The sequence below is a fragment of the Physella acuta genome, unplaced genomic scaffold (assembly GCF_028476545.2).
Source record: "Physella acuta isolate Inbredline_101_S28 unplaced genomic scaffold, ASM2847654v3 ptg001440l, whole genome shotgun sequence".
NCBI classification, from domain to species: domain Eukaryota; kingdom Metazoa; phylum Mollusca; class Gastropoda; family Physidae; genus Physella; species Physella acuta.
The window spans coordinates 134,456-154,129 of record NW_026732955.1 but is presented as its reverse complement, the minus strand read 5'-3'; the positions used below and the strand labels follow the sequence as shown (position 1 = coordinate 154,129).

The window sequence follows — 19,674 nt, the reverse complement described above, 5'->3', positions numbered from 1 at the left end:
GAGGTGAACGTGAAGCGGCGAATAAAATACGTTAAAATGGAGTTTTACCCTGTTTTAATAGGCTAATTTTTATTAAAAAGTATGGTTATTAGTGAGTTTCCTTGAGTTTATTTTATTCAGATAGTTATCAGTTCTAATTAATAAAAATTAATAATAAAGCATTAATATATAAGATCGTGCATACTTTCGCTGTCTGGTTTAAGGTGTGCTTTTAAAATAGCGTTAAAAAGCGGTATTTAGTATACTTAAACACAAACAAGCGGCTGTCTCAAATGAAAAGTTATGCTTTTTAAAATTCATTCATAGAATCTCTGCTCTAGTTCTAGATTTTTCTAGATTCTCTTTGTAATCTAAAAATCAAGAATATTAAAAATGAAACTGACTTGTTGCCCAAGTTGTAAAGAAAATTTTACACTTTTAAACATATCGTTGAACAAAGTACAATCTAGGCAACCTCTTATTTTGAGATGCGGACATACATTTTGTGAAGTATGTCTTGCACACAGGACCAAAAAGACAGAAACAGTTGTCCCTACAGAATCACTGCAAGAACACACATCACCATTTCATGTGGCTTGTTCAACCTGCCAGCATGTCACCTCCTTAGAGAATGGTATAAAAGACCTACCAGTGAATGTTTACCTCACTGCATATATTGGAATCAGTCAGAGAGCTAAACTAGACCATCAGCTTGGCACTTTTACCCCTTCTGTTTTGCTTCAAAAGACACTAGATGCTGTTGAAGATAATAATGCTAATAATAAAGTTACAGAAAAATGTAACATGTGTCATGTAAAAGATAGTACTTGTAAATGTATTGAATGTGAAAGTGTTCTTTGTTTTTCATGTTTTGATAAAGTTCACAAAATATCTGCATCCATCAAACAGCATAAACCAGTCCCACTAAAAGCTAATGTTTCTAGTAAAATTGTTTTTGAATCCACCTGTGGTGAACATAACCGTCCGATTGAATACTATTGTGAGGAAGATTCGTCTGCAATATGCTCACGTTGCTATATTCTTGGTAGTCACAAAAACCATCCCATTGTTTCTTTTGAAGAAAAGAATAAACAGTTATTACCAGATATTGAAAATGAACTGCCCAATGCATCTTTGGTTTTGAACAACTTAAGGAAGGTTGACAAAAAAATATCATCAGCTTTTCCAAATGTTAAAGCTGAAGCAAAGTCTATCATTGATCATATAAATCAAAGTTTTTTAACATTGCATTCTATGCTACAGATTCGAGAAATGGAACTACTTGATTCTCTTAGTAACATGTTCAAAGAAAGTTGTGTTGAGCTGAAAAACCAAAAGCAGTTTTTTAAGCAACAACGTTTAAATCTAGATGAAGCTATATCAGATGCAAAAAAGTTGATTGACAACAGTGCATTAGTAATAGATGGGAATTCTTTGTTGGATGCACTTAAAGGTGCTAGATCTATTCCTTGTATTGTTGTGAAGAAAGATGTATCATCCTGTGAAAATATTAATTGGGAAGAAAATAACATTAAGGAATTGATTAAAGCTGTTAACTCTTTTGGGAGGATTTCTGGAAAAGTACAACAAAAAATTGATTTCAAGACAATTGAAGAAGCACCTGAAGAAGTTGAAGAGGATGACAGAGCAAGCATTTCATCTTTTGGCTCATCATTGGTTAGTGACATTGAACACGGATCTGCAGATGTGTTTGATGAATTCATGGAGAAAAGGGAAATTCAAGATACAGACCCTATTGAGCTACAAAAAACTGAGTTTCTTCATGAAGAACTTGTTAAGCCTGTTGTTAAAGGGCCGCTTCATCATTCAATAGTAACTCACATACGCTCCCCAAATGATTTCTATGTACAGTTGACCAATAATAAAAATAAACTTGATACTTTGTCTCACAATATAAACACATGGTGCCGTAAAAATGCATCCCTCAAGCATGCACCAATAATACTTGAAAAACATATGAATGTACTTGCTCGCTACTCAGTGGACAAGCTCTGGTATAGAGCAAAGGTTCTGAATGTTGAAGTACCAGCAGACCAGACAAAACAAGAAGGTTTCAAAGTATGTAATATATTTTTATCTATAGACTAAATACTAAGCAAATGTCAAATATGCGCTTTCAAATGTATGTTGTTTTTCCCCCCCCACAGATTCGTGTCATGTACATAGACTTTGGCAATGAAGAAAATGTTACCTCGAAAGATTTAAGGCTGATGGAGAAGAGATTTTTAAAGTATCCTCCTTTTGCAATACGTTGCTCTTTATATGACTTTGCCCCTTATGAGGAGGACACTTTATGGTCAGTTAAAGCTATTCAAGAGTTCCATCAGATGACTCAAAATAAGGTATTACAATTGCTTTGATACTTAAAATATACCAACCAGAGAAATTAATGAGCTAATTATTACAACAGTTTGTGAAATACCATAAAAATTCACATTAGATTTATAATTATATTTTGGTGTTTTTTTCTTACTGTAACTTATAAGTTTATATCTAAGAATGAGCAATATAACTAATCTTAATCTAATTTTCTACTCAGAGCTGATTTATGTATAAAATAAACTCAATTTTATTTTATGTTAATGCCATATGCAAGCTAGTTACATGTAAATTGTATAGGTAGTTGTACAATTTTTACCTTAAGTTTAACAGTTTAGTACAATGTTCAATCAAAGAATAAAGTTTTGACCCTATTAATGTAAGCTGCAACTAAACTCGTCATGTTTCAGGCTTTTCTGCTCTCAGCCCTGAACAGACAAGATGAGATTTATGAAGTTGATCTTATCGTCTTACCAGCGGAAAATGTTACTGATGATGGTTTTATTTCTTTAAGAGATATTATGGTCTTCTTAGAGCTTGGACGTTTCAGGACTTTCAGTGATGCTGCTGGAAAAGTTCCATCACCACCAGCATATCCAAAAATTAAGTATATTAAGGTAAGCACTTTTCTTTGTGTTTAGGATAGAATTATATTTTTATTGAAATATATGTTATTGTAACATGAATGTAATTTATTCTGATTTAGCCAACATCTTTAATGAGTGGGAAAATTGTTGATGTCACAGTAACTTGCGTCAATTCACCTTTGGACTTTTACTTAGTGCGTGATGGTGTGGAGAAAGATTACTATCAGATAATGTTTGAAAAAATGCAGGAAACTTATAGTAAAGATGCCACCAACTTATATTCTCTTTTCTACCCCCGACCTGGTATGGTCTGTGCTGTTAAAGATGAAAACAGTAAATGGTACAGAGGAGAGGTCCTTGCTCCATCAGAGCATAGACAGGTCAGTTTTGAGTGTTAAAATTAAGACACCTGCCTTCATGCTATGCACTATCAATCATCACCACTCAACAACCATTGCTATAAGAGGCATTAACAAGTGTGTGTCTTTTTTTCCTGTCCCTAACTATTAATTTTATTAAATATTTATAATTTATCTTACACTTTAGCTACAATTGGTGGGGGTAACACTTTTGAAAAAAAATCACTAATTTCCTAGTTAAACTATGTTTAAAACTGTATAGTTAAAAGTATGTTATACTAGAAATTATAAACTTGTATTTAAGAGCTTCCTTAAAATGAATTTTATATATGTGTATATATATCTATATATATATATATATATATATATATAAAAACTTGGTTTAGGTTTAAGGTATTTTAAGGTCACATATTTGTGCAGACAATGCCACACACACATCAGGCCAAAAACAAACAAATTCTATTTTATATCAAAGCATCAATGTGAGTTGATTTTGTGTGAGCTCTGAGATGAAAGGTAACATTTTGAGTGACATGATTTCTTCTGAAACTAGTCACAAATATGTCACTCACGGTTAACATTTTGGCACAATGTGACAACTTTTTTGTCACTTCAGCTTATTAATCTGTTATAAATTGTGTTAAAAAATACCAGCACTAATTAACTCAATTTCATTTAGGTAAAAGTAAAATTTGTTGATGTTGGAGCAGTTGAAATAGTTCAATATGAGCAGCTGAAGAAGTTACACTCAGAATTTTTTAAGCTACCAATACAGGTAAAAAATTCCAATTTATAGGTAATATTCATTATTAAACACAACTTAATCCACACACATACCTGCCAGTACTACTTTTCATGAGTACTTTTGCCATTATAATTTTCTACATAAATATAATATTTTCTCCAAAATTTTTTATTTAAAATTATTATTTGAAGTTGCTTAATATCATGACTTGACAAAATGAAGTCTCCATTGCAGGCTGTTTGTTGTAAGTTGGCAGATGTTTGCCCTGTTGGTGGGCTAGATGCTGCCTGGTCAGATGAAGCAGAAATTTGGTTTCAAAATGTCTTGTCTGGAACAAGAGGATGTGTTAAAGTTGTAAGGTACAACTTGCTCACATATAATTATTTCATCTATTGGATCTAATTGCAGTTGTAAGGTACAACTTGCTCAGATAATTTCATCTATTGGATCTAATTGCAGTTGTTTTTTTTATTTCATTTTAATCTAACGCTCTTTTTATTTTATTGAATTTATAGAATACCCCAGAAAATGTATTTAAATATTATATAGTACTTTGATGTACCCTTTAAAAAAAACTTCAATAATATATTGTAATATTTTCTAATTATCCAAAATTAAATTTTTGTATCAGGTGGGCTGAAGTCACAGAAATGGTTCTGTGGTTAGGGAACAAAAGTAGCATTAAGAGTTTACAATCTGTCAACTGCAAACTGGTGGAAATGGGTTTGGCTCAGAGCACAGGCTTGGCATCAGTGAGTGCAGTCCAAGAATCTTATGCTATAGGCTTGGATGAACGTGACTCAGGTGAGACTAAAGCCAGCAGATGTGAAGGCTCTTATCCAGAGGCATCCTCAAAAGCTAAAGTGATGAGGGTAAGGGGAACCTTCAGTGACAAAGAAGCCTCACATGTTCATACTAAAAACAGGAGAGACAGAAAAAAATCAACATCTCCATATACTTCCCCAATGCAAGAAAGCACTAGTAACACCAAATTATCAGCCAGAAGTGCTGGAAAACAGGACACACAAAAAACAGGCCCATCAAGGGTAAAACAACAGAGCAAGACTTTGGATGTAAATATTCAAAAGCAATCATCAGAAAAAGAGAAAATTCAGCGAGATATTCAACGAGCAATGAGTGTCAACAGTGATGATGAAGGGCAATCCATCCAGAATGCAGTCTACATAGAGGTGGTTGTTAGTAACTATAAGAGTCCTTCAGACTTTTTTATAAGGGTAAGTATCTATACATTTTGTTGATAATGTTATGTGGGATTTCCTCTAAAAAAAAATTTTTTATCTGCCTTCAAAAAACTTTATTTTTTCAAGTAACTCTATCTATTTGACATGATCCATTTGATGAAAATTGTGTATAAAACAGATTCAAGAAAAAGAAGAAGAACTCAGTAAACTTATGGAAGACATGCAGAAGTTTTACACTAACTCAGTTTCCCCCACAACTCACCAATGGAAACAAGAAGAATATTGTGCTGCTAAGTAATTAAACAATCTGAATGCATTTTTTCATAGCATTAATATTATTAACTGTCTGTTTAGTAAAAGTTTGAAGAAAGTGAATAAGTTTACTTTTTAAATGTTGAAATAATTATTTTTTAAATCCGAGCTATTATGGCATGAATATATTTACAATAGTAATTTCTTCAACCATTCCTTAGATACTCTGTTGATGAGCTATGGTACAGATGCAACATAAAAACTATAGAAAATGAAAACTGTCAGGTTGACATGGTAGATTATGGCTACAGTGATCTGGTGAAATGTTGTGACCTGCGTTGCCTTAATCGTGAACTTGGGACTCGACTAGAGGTAGCAGCTGTAAGGTAGAAGACATTTTTAAAATTTATATTAATTCATTTTTATACCATATAATGATTTCTTTTAACATAACATTTGTGTAGGTAGCTATTCTTTTTATTACTCCTATACACACTATTGTATTTTGTACAGATGCCACTTGGCAGATTTAGTTCCTTCAGGATCTGATGGGACCAAGTGGCCACATACTGCCACTGACTTTATGATGAGCATAATACAAGCCAAGTAGGTTGTGTATTCAGATCTAGATCTTAGATTTTAACACATTTAAAGATGTCAGGGCTTTGTTAGAAAATAGCTTATGGATAAAAATAACTCCCATTTTCAGATCATACATTTTAAATATACTACTATTAATAATTGTTATGGTATGGTAACAGAGTGAAGAGGTTGTTATAATAATAGTAAATAAAATCAACAGAAAAATAGTCCAGGAAAATATTAAATAATATAATTAGCCATGAGCTTACATTGGGGATAGAACATTTTAAACATAATAATGAGATATAAATATACAGCACATCATCAAACTTGCAAGAATGTTTTTAGTTTGTACAGACCAGGACTTTACTCTGACCAGCTATTGCTAAATTTACTTGTGTTATATCATTGTGCAGTTACTGCCTTAATAAGTCTTATGATTTTCTTGAGATTAAAATTTTTTTCTACTTTCTTCTATTATATCCACTTAAAGGAAGCTGTATATTAAGCAAGAAGGTGAACTGAAAGACAACAGTCTCCCAATAGACATCATTTATGAAGAAGTAATACCAGAAACTGCCTTTGACCCTGTCATAAGAACATACCACTCCTTAAGACAGAGCATCATTGATAATGGTCTTGCAATGCCTATGAAGAGGGGTAGTCAAATTGCAAGTGCAACAGAAGGTGGCGTGGCTCCGTTCCATAAGCTGATATTTGAGGTAGGTTGTGTTCTCTTATTTTGTGGTATTCAATTCACACTTCAAGAACAGGGACAGCGTGGCCTAGTGGTATTGCGCTAGACTGCTTACCTAAAAGTCTCGAGTTTGAATCTGGGTTCAAGTCGGTAGAACATTCTTGAGTCCTCTCAGCACTAATGGGTATCTAACTCACATTAGGGAATGTAAACGCAGCTAGGCATAGTAATAACAACACTATTCCTTTATATGCCAAGGTCACAGGAACAGGTGAACTCTACTTCCCTTGCCGCATGGACTGAAGGTTTGAAAAGGAATCTACTTCAAGAACACAAGTTATTGTTATAACATTTCTGTTGCACATGTCATGTACAAGTACATGTACATGGGGTCGGCGTGGTCGAGTCGGTAAAGCTCATGGTTGCTAAACCGAAAAGTCTCGAGTTCGAACCCTCGGGCAGATGAGGCTCATTAGCTGGGGACAGCCACTCTTCTAGGAGAGACAACTCCAAAATTAAACAACTGCTGCCTTGTAGTTTGTTCTTGGTTGAACAAAGGCTATGGAAGCAAATCCAAAAAGAAAAGCAGGCTGAAATCGGAGTCAATGGCCTCAATGGCGCATAACCAGTTGACACGTAACGCTTAATTGTGTTGCAGGCGTGGTCGAGTCGGCAAAAAGCTCATGGTTGATAAATTCGAACAGTCTCGAGTTCAACCCCACTGGCAGATAAATCTCGATCCCCTTCAACACTAATAATTAAGAACGAAGAAGAAGAAAGAAGAAGATGTACAAGTCATTTTTCCATTATGTTAGTCACTATGAAATAACTAACTCATGTCTTTTTTTTCTTCTGCATTCTTAATTCTAGTGTTGGAAGGGATTCCCTCCAACACAATTAAGTAGCCTATACATGTCAACTTGTTATGCGCCATATAGGCCGTTGACTCAGATTGCAGACTGCTTTTCTTTTCGGATTTGCTTCCATAGCCTTTGTCCAACCAAGAACAAACTACAAGGCAGCAGTTTTTGGATTTTTGAGTTGTCTCTCCTAGAAGAGTGGCTGAGACTTTCAGTTTAGCAACCATGAGTTTTATTGACTCGACCACACCGACCCCAACTCATGTCTAAAATTTGGATAATACTCTACTTGGTATATTTCTATCTATATAGGAAAACATGAAAGTTTCAAGTGAAGAAACAGAAGCAGTGTTAATTAAAGAGGCAGTGAAACCAGAGGAAGATTGTGATGTACAGCCGGAACCTTTAAAACCCTTATCTTTTGTTCCTGATAGTGAGGACAGGTGTAGTGACTTGATAAATGTAAGTCAGGCATTGAATTTAGAATGATTTAATTCTTTAATAAATATGCCAATTTTTTTTCTCTGCAAAGTTCTGCTTTACTAAACTGAAAAAAAAACTATTTTATGTTATGATTTGTAATAAAACACAAAGTAGAAAATGATAAAGGATTATTTGCACATAGTATATGTATATGATTATATACTTCTTTTAAAGTTGTAATTACAAAATGTAATCCCTACTATATTTAAAACAAACAACAATGTACAGGTGATGAGCATTCCAGCCTCACCAGTTCCAGAAGTTGGTACTATGTTAAGAGTTGTGCCCACATTTATCAGCTCATCTGGTGCTATCTGTTCACAACCAGTGACATGGACAGAAACTATTGTTGATCTGGAGAAAAAACTTGTACAAATTTATGGTACTTGGGAACCTAAGGTAGATACAAACAAAATCTAAGCTAGCATTAAAAACAAATGTGCAATTAGCCTGAGGTATGTATGAAATTTCATTTAGGTCTTTGTTAAAGTATCACTAGTGAAAATGTCACAGTTTACTTTTCACATCATCTTATGATCCAATTCCTCACCCTTAGATAAAGGTGCATTACTCACACAAAAACTTGAAAAACTGCACTTTATACATAATTGAAAGGCATAAATAAAACTTCACTAATCAAGTTGATTTTTTAAAAAAATGCTTTTTACATTTATAGGTTTAAAAAACAGAAGTTGCCTGAACTATATTGATTAATTGTCTTTAACATTTTAAAACTGCTGAGAATAAATTTAAAAAAAATGTTTTTGCTCAAGGTTGATGAAAAGCCAGTGAAAAAATGGAAAACTGGAGACACATGTGTAGCGCCATTTGATGAAGACAAGCTGTGGTATAGAGCTGTAATAAAAAATATTAGCTCCAACAAGGCTGAGGTACCTCCTTATCCCTGATACTTACACACATTTTTATATTTCATCCTCTTTACAAAGTCATGCAAATGCATTTCATACTTATTTGGTGGAGTTGTTTGTTTTTCAGGTATTCTACATTGATTTTGGCAATTCCTCTCTGGTTAATGTCTGGGACTTGTGTGAGATACACCCTGACCTCTACAACATTCCCGTTCTAAGCTATTGTTTTTATATACATGACCTTGAACCATTCCCATCTGTGTGGGAGAGGTCAGCTCTGGAGGACATACATAGGCTTGTTATTCCTTATGAGTGTGCTGCAACTGTGCGGGCAGTGGATGAGAACAACTTGATTATGGTAATCAACTTACTCTAGTTTTCATATTGAAATTGGTATCAAAATTCTTATTGATAATATGCTGCAGCCGTCATTATCCTTTGAGCGTAGAGCCACAGTTAAAAAAGGTTCTACTATACTTTTTGTTAATCCTATTTATAGGTGGACCTTATCCGGGTGGCAGATGGCCTTAACTTGAAAGACTACTTGGTTTCTAAATGTGTGGCTTTATGCAAGAATGATGACAGACACATCTACACCCACAGCAGCATTATAGGTCAGATTGTGCTGAACATCCAAGAGTGTCCCAAGCTAAAGATGGGCAACCTGCACACAACATTCAGGGGTTTGATCACCCATGTAGAGAGGCCAGATGTTATCTACCTGCAGCGCTCATTGATGAATAAGTAAATATGGATTCTAATTATTGCTTAAGTTTTATACCAGAAAAATTTAAGAAAAAAGTGTTTGATGTTGATTGCCCTGGATTCTGTACTTGTTTATCTTGTTTGGTGATTTTAGGCCTGCTGGGGCTAAAGATGAATGGAATCAAAGGATAAAAGAGTTTGAAGTACTCATGGAGAATCTCAATTCTTCAAATTCTGGTGTATTGGATAGTTTGCCAATCCAGGGCACGCTAGTAGAAGGTTAGAATTTTTCTCTGAAAGTTCTTTTTGGTTCAATTACTTTTGTAAAAAAATTAAACGGTCTAGACATACAATCTTACTATTTCATATTCTTACAGGCCAATACACAGTGGACGATAGATGGTACAGAGCTGTGGTAGTCATGCCATATCCAAGCAATAATCTTTGTCTTGTTACCTACTTTGATTTTGGAACAACTGAAATATTACCTCTAAATCGCATGAGACCTCTGCATGATGACAGTAAAAAATTCCCAATCATGGCATGGAGGTGTCATCTTGCAATTCTTCCCCCAAAAAATCTTGGTGGCAAATGGACAAATCAGCTGCAACTAGCTATAAGTAATCTGCTCATGGGAAAAGAAGTTATTGTTAGAATGATCAAGCTAAAGCCACGCACCGTAGAGTTGTTTGAAGATGACACAGGAGAGGAGGTCCTGAAGAAGATGTTTCAAGAAGGCTTGGCTCAGCCAGCAGATCTTCAGAATGATGTTGTGTCTGATAACGAGGAGCTGCTGACAGAAAAGATGTTTCAAGTTGGTGATATTGAATGTCGTCTAACAGAAGCAGAAGTAGAGGAGATCGAAATGCTTGTTTCCAATCCAACATTATTGAAAGAAAATTTAGCCAAAGTGGGGCAAGAAAAGCCTTTCTGGACAGTAGGGTATGAATCACTACTTACGGAAGACCAACGCAAAGAGATGGTAAATTTTCTAGCAAGGAAAGTAATTAGTTCTAAATTGAAGGATTCACCTCAAAAGGTTAAAAGTCACCTAAAAACACCTGGTAACTTAGATAGTCCAAGCTCTGTAATCAGCTCTGATGTTACTCCATCTAGGAAACTAGAAAAGATGGCAGTAAAGGAATCATTAAATCTAGAAGTTGTTGGGGATGTAACTGCTAGTGGTGAAGATGATGATGCTTGGACAACAGAAGAGGAAGAGACAGATGATGATGCAACTAACAGCCTAACAAACAGTAGAAATGAGGGTTCCTCTAACAATTTGAAGACAACAGAAAACAACAAAGAACCTGTTGGAAAAAGATTGGTAGAAACCAATTTGGGACTGTTCACCCCAAAGCAGATTTTGAAAAGAGAACAGCCTAGTGATAAGAATTATTCTGAAGTTGATTGATTGATGTTTTTTTTTCTAAAGCTTATTGCTTTAAAATTTGTTTTTTTTTAAATTTTCACCAGGTGTAAATAACATTTAACTTTCATCAGTATTCAAATTTATTTCAGAATATTTTTTGACAAAACAATAATTTATTAAAAACCATTGTTAACTAAAGGGATTATTGATCTTTAGAATTTAAGATTAATTAAGCATTCCTTAAGGTGTTAACTTATATTTTTGTTTTTATTTTGCTTAAAGATATTTTTTATAATTTGAACAAGCAGCTTTTGTTAAGAGTTTTTTAAAAGTATTATTATTAACTTCATTTAGAAAATGTACTTGATTATTCCATAAAATTTTTGCTAATTATTACTTCTGTTACAATGTTACTGGCCAAGTGATTCTTTCAAGAACAGGCTCATGACATAATGGATCCCATCCACTCAGATTGTAGTACGTCTTTATGGTTGGGAGACGTCACAGGAATTGCCTTCGAGCCCGGTGATTTTATGTCCTGGCCTTTGACAAATGGTGAGAGTTCTAAAAATCTAAACCTTTGGCCTTTTCAATTGTGTTGGGAGGTGGTTTCTTCCCATTGCTTGTCCCTCAACATTTAAATCCTATAAGCTGTAAGGGATTTTTTTTTTTGCTTGGTTCATGTTGTTGACAATTAAATTTAAAAAAATTTCTATTGATCTGTTGTGTTTTTAGCTATAACTGTCTGTGATTTATATGTTTGTTATTCATACAAGTCTCATTGTCACTGGCCTTTTTGTTGAGTTTTGTTTTCATTGGAGAAATACCATAAACTCTGGAGGTTAAAATACATTTGGTCTTACTGGGTTGTTATGATTGAGAAATATACGACAGTCCATCAGTATTCTGGTCGTAATGTGTTATTCTAAAATATTCTCTTTACTGTGGTAAAGTTAATGAAGGATCAATTCTAAAAATGTTATGATTGAAACTTAACACTTCTGAGGCTAGAGAAGGGACAACAAAACATCAATACAATATATTTAAAATAAAACTACTTAATAGTGACAAAATATATTTAATAAAAATTTACTCTAAATTGAGAAAACTGCTCCTCACAAAAATTTTAGGTAAATAGTTTCTGAAAATGTCCCAAGACAACTTTTCTATAAATTATTTTTTTTTAAGTAAACCATTTGAAATTTATATGGCTCTTAGTATTAGTGAAAAATGGCAAAAACATTTTTGCCTCACAGTAATTTAAACACATTGATGGTTTATATTTTTGAAAAGGAACAATAGGATTTGTATTTCTAATGATTAATTTGAATTTGTCTGTTGTTAATAGTAAACTATTCACATTCTTTTAATATAAAATAAAATTTCTGAGACAGATTGTGCAAGACAAAATAAAACTTTCAGATAAATAGTTTGTGCATAAATTATAACAGTGACATTCTAAAATAAATACAAATATTAACAAGAACTTTCTGTTTGTTACAGTGTTGTAAATACATTACAGGGAGAATGCTATGCATTTATTATTACTAGTTAGAATTCTCATTTAATGAGTAATCAGTACTGTAAAAATAGCGACATCAAAAAGATCAAATTTCATGATTCCAAAAAATATTACTGCAGCTGGAAAATTCTATATTTTTACTTTTTGTCCAAAATAATGATCACACATTAAGATTGGGCAGTCTGTAAACTCTACAGTGTAGTCATAGTACAAGACACGCTCCTCACAACTGGTCAAAACCTCTCCTACAAAGCCACATTCTTCTAGGGTCATTGTTGGAGGTAAAACAGATTCTGGACTTCTAGAGGTATCACGGAAAACTGCTATTTTACTTGAGCTGATGTCTGTCTCTGCAATAATCATCTGAATCAAGCCACAAACTGGCAGGTGGCTGTGTACCAGCAACTTAAGATGTCCTGGATACTTCCCAATCATGTCAAAGGTCACACATCTTAGTTCAAGTAAAATGAATCTAAAAACAACAAAGCAATAGTAGTACATTATTATAACTATATGTAATAACATCCACAGTATTGAAAGTTTTTAATTCTCCAGACATGAAATTAAAAATATAAATACAGATGGTCACTAGGTGAAAAGATAAATTTTAAAAAAGGTTTGTAATTAAAATTAAAGAATCCTTTGGAGTGTTAGGATCTTAAACATAATTATCTTTTACTACTTTTAGCCATTCTTCTACATGTATGTTCAACAGAAGAAAAAAAAACACTTTTATACTATTAATCAAATTAAAATTATGGGATGGCATGGTCAGATTGTAGAGCACATGACTGCTGACTCAAAAAGGTTCGAATTCCTGAATCGAGTCCATAAATCATCCCTGAAGTTAACCCAGCTTTAAATGCATGGGTTCCTGTTTAAAATTTGCTTGAAAGTGGAAAGCAGTTAGGTTTATCACACACACACACACACATATATATATATATATATATATATATATATATATATATATATATATATATATATATATATATATATATATATATATATATATATATATATATATATATATATATATATATATAGGCCTCCTATATGATGATTGTGATTGTGTATTTTTATATATTGTATACAGTTTTAAGAATGTAATGTTTTTAATGACATTTAAAATGGCAACCATAAAGCAACAAGCAAACCATTGCCAAAAGCTGTAATTTAAAGGGAGACAACTTCCATAATGAGGGGCTAACTCCACTTTTCCTATACCACTAACGGGAGTCAAGATAGCATGTATTGCTACTTGAACATTAGTAAAATAAGTTGTTAAAATTTTAGTAAGAATCTTTAAAAAGAAAGAAAACCTAAAAAGGGACTTGAATGTGTTGAAGTTTTAGTCTGAAATTTAATACTACTAAGTTGGCCTACCTTGGTAATGTCTCTCGCCAAGGTTCAACTATAAGCATTTTACAGCATGGGCATGCTGGGAACTTGCGTTGTGTCAACAGTAATTGAGTTTCATCATGGACTCTTTGACGATCTATTTCTCGTAATTCTCTATTATAAGAATATGAATATATTCAAATTAAGTTGAAATTATCAAAAATACAAAACATTTACTTTTTACAAGTAGTCATTCTATAGTTTAGGTTATTACTCTATTGTACTCTATTGTCAATACATGGTATTTGTTGAAAGTGTTTAAAAATATATGTGTTTTAAATCTATGACCAAATGAAGAAAACATTAGATTACAGCTCTTGGTTACTTGTAAAAAAATAAAAATATTTGTCACTAGGTAAAAAAAAAATTGTGCATCTAGCAGGCTTAGATATGCTTTTAAGCAAAGAACACTTTTAAAATGAAGAAATAAATAAACAATTATACTAACTTTATAAACTGCAAACCATTAGCAAACTCTTTGTAATCAATTTCACCAGCATCTTCTTTGTCTAAAAGTTTACACATAAGATGTAGCTCCACTTTGTTCACTGGAGCATTAAGGTCAAACATGGCTGTCAGAAAAGAAGTTTAAAACATAAAATAACTAACTATGTCTATAATATAAGAGGGCTGGTAGTGTGTCAGTCCTTCCTTCCTTCCGTCATCGCTATAGATTTTGGAACCATAAAAGTAATCATCGCACCATCCAGTGCTTTTCAGTGCATCGCAGTGTCTTACTATAAGTAATAGAGTAGGGTTTGTTTATATAATGTTTATATAACGACATAAAGTTATTTAATAGTTGCCACTGTTTTTACTCTTTTGCATAACGTAAAGAAAATATTAAATACACGCACATTCCTAAAACATATTAAAAGGTTCAATGTCAAATATCATTTTCGTTTATATTCCTAGAAAAAGTGGATACATTTTTCTTAACAGAAGGTCGAAAAAAACTAATTAATTCAACTTTTTTTTTTTGTAATTTTTGCGAGGGAGGTAATTTAAAAATAAATTTAACTCATCAATAATTGAAGTTAATTTTTTTTTTATTACTACCGCATTAATTATCATATATTTAGGTTCATAATTAAAATAGAAAAATGATAAGATTATTTATATTATTTTCTAATCAGTCTATGATCTCTCAAAATCACTATTTTTTGTTTTTGTTTTTCGGTGTTAACCGATGGTGAAATTTTAGAATTATAGCATATGTGATGTGGTTGTGTTGTGGTTGTGTTGTATTTTTCTTTGTTTTGTTCTGTTCCCAAGTTGGTACATTTTAAAAAGATTTACCGTGGCGGAGCACGGGTATTCAGCGAATATATATATTGAAATATATATATATATATATATATATATATATATATATATATATATATATATATATATATATGTTACGGTCAAAGCCCAAAGTCGGCCAATGTGCGCATTGTGGAATGGCCGGTCTGAATTAGATTATCATGAGCAGATTTTGTTTTTTTTATACCGTAAGGATCATGAAATTAAGGCTTTATTGATTATTCATTAAAGTAAATGACAGAAACATTCAAATTTTTTATTGTACTATAGTCTCAATCAAACAATATTATCACTTGTAACAACAAGTTGAACTTTTATGGCATTTAGAATTAAGAATTTAGAATTAATAGTTTGTTATTTTTAAACTTGCAGCGATTTGTTGTGCACTTGGTTGTGCAATTGCAGCGACTGTAGCCTTGGCCGCCGATCAATGATTGTGAAGATGTGATGGTTCTTAATGATTTTTCCTCAGTGCCAACTGACGACAATAAGAGCAGTTTTTCGTGAAGAATTGAAAACTCACTGCTAGCATACATTTGTTTTAGAAAGCGTCCTCGACGCTCATGACAAGTGAAATGACGCTATGGGTATCACCGCGACCTCTGTCAACATCTGGTATATGGATGCGTACATTGTCACCCACTTCAGCTTGTTTAAATTTTGCATTTGATGTTTTAAGCATCTTAGCACCTTGAGTTTGCATGCTAGTAAGAGCTAAACACCACATTACTCACAATGAAACCGCACCCAGAATAATGAAAACGCTATCACAAATTAGTCTAGATAGAACATTGGCCAGGTCATCCCGGCCAGTGCACAAAATACGCTGTAAAGTTTAAGCGCTTCAGACTTTGGCCAGTACGCCCCGGCCAGTGCGCGCATTGGCCGGCCAATGTACACAATAAGCTCTTAGTGCTGAGTATATATATATATATACATATATATATATATATATATATATATATATATATATATATGTATATATATGTATGTATATATATGTATGTATATATATGTATGTATATATATGTATGTATATATATGTATGTATATATATGTATGTATATATATGTATGTATATATATGTATGTATATATATATGTATGTATATATATGTATGTATATATATGTATGTATATATATGTATGCATATATATATATATATATATATATATATATATATATATATATATATATATATATATATATATATATATATATATATATATATATATATATATATATATATATATATATATATATATATATATATATATATATATATATATATATATATATATATATATATATATATATGCACACACAGTCAAATACCATTTACCATTTCAGAAAGGGAATTTTAGTCAAACCCTAAAAATATTCACTGATGTAAACTAAACTTAGTGGTTATGACTAAGTGATGATCTTTCTTTTTTTTCATTAACAAATTTACCTGCTTTAAACTGATCATATGAAATTAATCCATCTGAATCAAATTGTTTGAACATTTCTAGAGCCAATCTTGTGTTGTCCAGCATCCACTGATGCATTCGATTAATAAAGGCATCATAATGAGCAGCATTTCCTTTCAATTTTTCACCTTTTTTTTCTAGAGTTTGCTGAAAGAAATTGTTTTTCTTTTAATTCTAAATTAACAAAATAAAATAAACAGAAGTAGCAAGTATAGCTTTAAAAAGCATAAAGTTTTTGATTTATTATCAATTACCAAAGCTTTTTCTGATTTTGAAAGTTTTTTCTTCTTTCCTCCTTTCTTTTTCTTTTTCTTTCCACTTGGTTGTGTATCTCCAGACATAAGTGTTGTAGTTTCAGGACTGTCCCCAACATTACTTTCATCCTCTATTTCAGATGAAAGTTTACTTGTTACTTTAGACGATTTTTTTCTATTCATGGAAAAAAGGAAATTTTTAAGGTTTTTTGTTTCTTTTAGATTAAAAAAAAATTTATTATCATTTTGATATTTTGGTTTTTAAAAAGTAAACATGATTTTCTAAACCATGGCTTGCCCTACTCATGTGGGGCATCAAGAATATTTGATGTGACTAATGACACAATAAAACCAGTGCTGAGAAAACTATCTTAAGGTCAGTTGTCACAAAATGTGTGACAGTTTTTATTTAGAAAAGTAACTTTTTCATACATTTTTAAAAAATTGATCACTGCATAAATGAAGCAGAGTATTATAAAAGTAATATTACTTTAATTTGATCTTGATCTAAAAAATGTAAATAATGTTAAATCTATTCATATTTGAAGTAGCCTACTACTATGGCCATAACTATTAAATAAGTTATTCCTTAAAGTGTGTAGTTTACAAATTCTTAGTACATCCAGTTACTACAGTACTAAATACTAATATAAATTAAGTTTTGTTATTTTTATAAGTTAGTTAGTATTTTTTATTTAGTAATTTTTTATTTGTAATATATTATTAAATTATTAGTAATTTATTAGATCTAAAATAGTAGAAGATGTATATCAGATCTGCCATCAATCAGAGTTTCTCCCAGGCATCTCTCCCCCCCCCCCCAAAAAAAAAAAATCTAACGCCCCCTAAACGACATACTTTTACCAAAATTGAAGTGCCTTCCCCCCTGGAGAAAAAAAATCTGGAAGAAACACTGCCATCAAGATTACTTAAAAGTAATAATACAGATACTATACGGACTAAATACAGATATGTACTTTCAATTTAGTGACCCCAATATTAAATGTGTCTGTGTGTTTTTATGTGAATCAATTTACAGGGTGGGGGGTGGGGGGTTTGTAGACAGGACAGTATAACTATTATACGTTAAGTGCTATAGATGATAATTCTAATATTAATAGAGTCCCATGGCGCTTAACGAGTTGATATATACTTAATTGTATTGAAGGGAATCTCCTCCAACACTAAAATTAAGAAGAAAGAAGAATAGTGTCCCAGACAAATTAATTGCACTTACACAACAACTCAAAATGACAAGAGAGATATGCATACATTACACAGCGATTAAGCATCCAACAGTCTGACTCAATAAAGAAAGATATTACAATGATTGAATTGATTAGACTCGTTTTTACTTACTTTCTAAAGTAATAGATTAGGCCTACTATTTAGTTAATTATAATTAACGAGCCGACCCGCTGTGTATCATACGCCACTATTTAATTGTTTTTTTTTCTACTTTTCAGTAATTCATAATTTGTGAATTCGACAGTACCAATGCTGCCACTGAAAATATTTGCTTTAAAACACTAACCCCCCCCCCCCCCCCCGTGAAAGCAGCCTCCTCTTAGTTACCTCCTCTAAGTTTAAAATCGTTTCAAACTAAATTATCTGCCCCTAATAGCCGTCACTAAACCCGGCTCCATGAATGTAAACATAATGTGAACCACAGCTCACCAGACCATGTAGAGGTGGGGTGGTAGGGAGCGCGCTTACAGCTTGTTTTCTAGCGTCTCCCAGAAGAGAATTATATAGATCTATATAGATACTTTTTTTAAATCTTTAATTTCATTAACATTAATTAGGCTACTTATTACTAATTGGGGTTATTAGCTTAGCTAAAATACTAAAGGCCTGTACCCTATGGAGAGGTAGGCTTATTTAATAAATTTACTAATTTAACTTAGTCCTAATATTTAGTTTTAGTTTAGGCCTAAAATAATTAATAATCATAATACTTAGGCCTATTATTCATTTAGGCCTAGGCTATTAAATTTTATTTAGGCTGATTCTAGCTGGAAAAAGATGTGTATGTGAATAGCTCTACTCTACCATTACCTGGTATTTCTTGTCATCTACAATTTACAATAAATAATAGGCCTAAATTAAAATTTATGATATTTACTTTTACTATATTTACCAATTATTACTATTATTTACTATTTACGTATTTACTATGTATTTTATTTAGTATATTTAAATTATATTTAGGCCTTAGGCTAGTAGGGCCTATACTCAATACTGGCCTATACTATTTTAATTTTAGTATTTAATTTTAATATAATTCCCCAAACACATTTAAATAACTCTATAAACTCAATAATATACTTAAATGTACTAGATCTAGATCTAGATCTATTTCTTAAATAAAATCTATTGAAAATTGTAAAAGATAGAAACTTTTTCTTTGAGCCCTTTTTCTTCTTCATTGTGCCTGGAGAAGAAAAAAAATGAATACGGTGGTTTCTATGAACGCTTTACTGTTTTATACGGCAATCGTCGTTACCGCAAAAATCCTTCTAATGCCAGTTGTACTTTTTAAAATTCTGAAATATTAAAACTTGAAAAACTTATTTAGAATATTGAATATATATTTCAAAATTCAAAAAAATATATTTGATTTGTTAATATACTTTAAACAAAAATAATGTTAAAAAGTAAAGTGGTTTCGAATGCTAATTTTTGAAA

At 32.1% G+C, this 19,674-nt stretch overlaps 2 protein-coding genes across 2 annotated transcripts; one reads left to right on the top strand and one right to left on the bottom strand.

The window, feature by feature from the left end:
- Window positions 1–250: 250 nt before the first annotated feature.
- On the top strand, window positions 251–11,570 carry LOC131927773 (uncharacterized). The gene is made up of 18 exons (XM_059283575.1): window positions 251–2,058; window positions 2,148–2,342; window positions 2,730–2,936; window positions 3,026–3,286; window positions 3,945–4,040; window positions 4,245–4,369; window positions 4,642–5,245; window positions 5,391–5,506; window positions 5,686–5,850; window positions 5,978–6,070; window positions 6,540–6,768; window positions 7,916–8,065; window positions 8,315–8,485; window positions 8,860–8,976; window positions 9,083–9,313; window positions 9,455–9,699; window positions 9,815–9,939; window positions 10,038–11,570. The coding sequence occupies exons 1-18, from the start codon at window positions 373–375 to the stop codon at window positions 11,072–11,074; spliced, it is 5,853 nt and encodes a 1,950-aa protein (XP_059139558.1). The 5' UTR covers window positions 251–372; the 3' UTR covers window positions 11,075–11,570.
- Window positions 11,571–11,952: 382 nt separating this feature from the next.
- LOC131927763 (uncharacterized) lies at window positions 11,953–19,489 on the bottom strand. Its single transcript, XM_059283562.1, has 6 exons — window positions 19,387–19,489; window positions 16,987–17,161; window positions 16,714–16,879; window positions 14,404–14,527; window positions 13,941–14,069; window positions 11,953–13,026 (listed from the first exon to the last, which is right to left on the bottom strand). Exons 1-6 carry the CDS (start codon window positions 19,413–19,415, stop codon window positions 12,684–12,686), a joined length of 966 nt encoding a protein of 321 aa, XP_059139545.1. The 5' UTR covers window positions 19,416–19,489; the 3' UTR covers window positions 11,953–12,683.
- Between the last annotated feature and the right edge of the window lie 185 nt (window positions 19,490–19,674).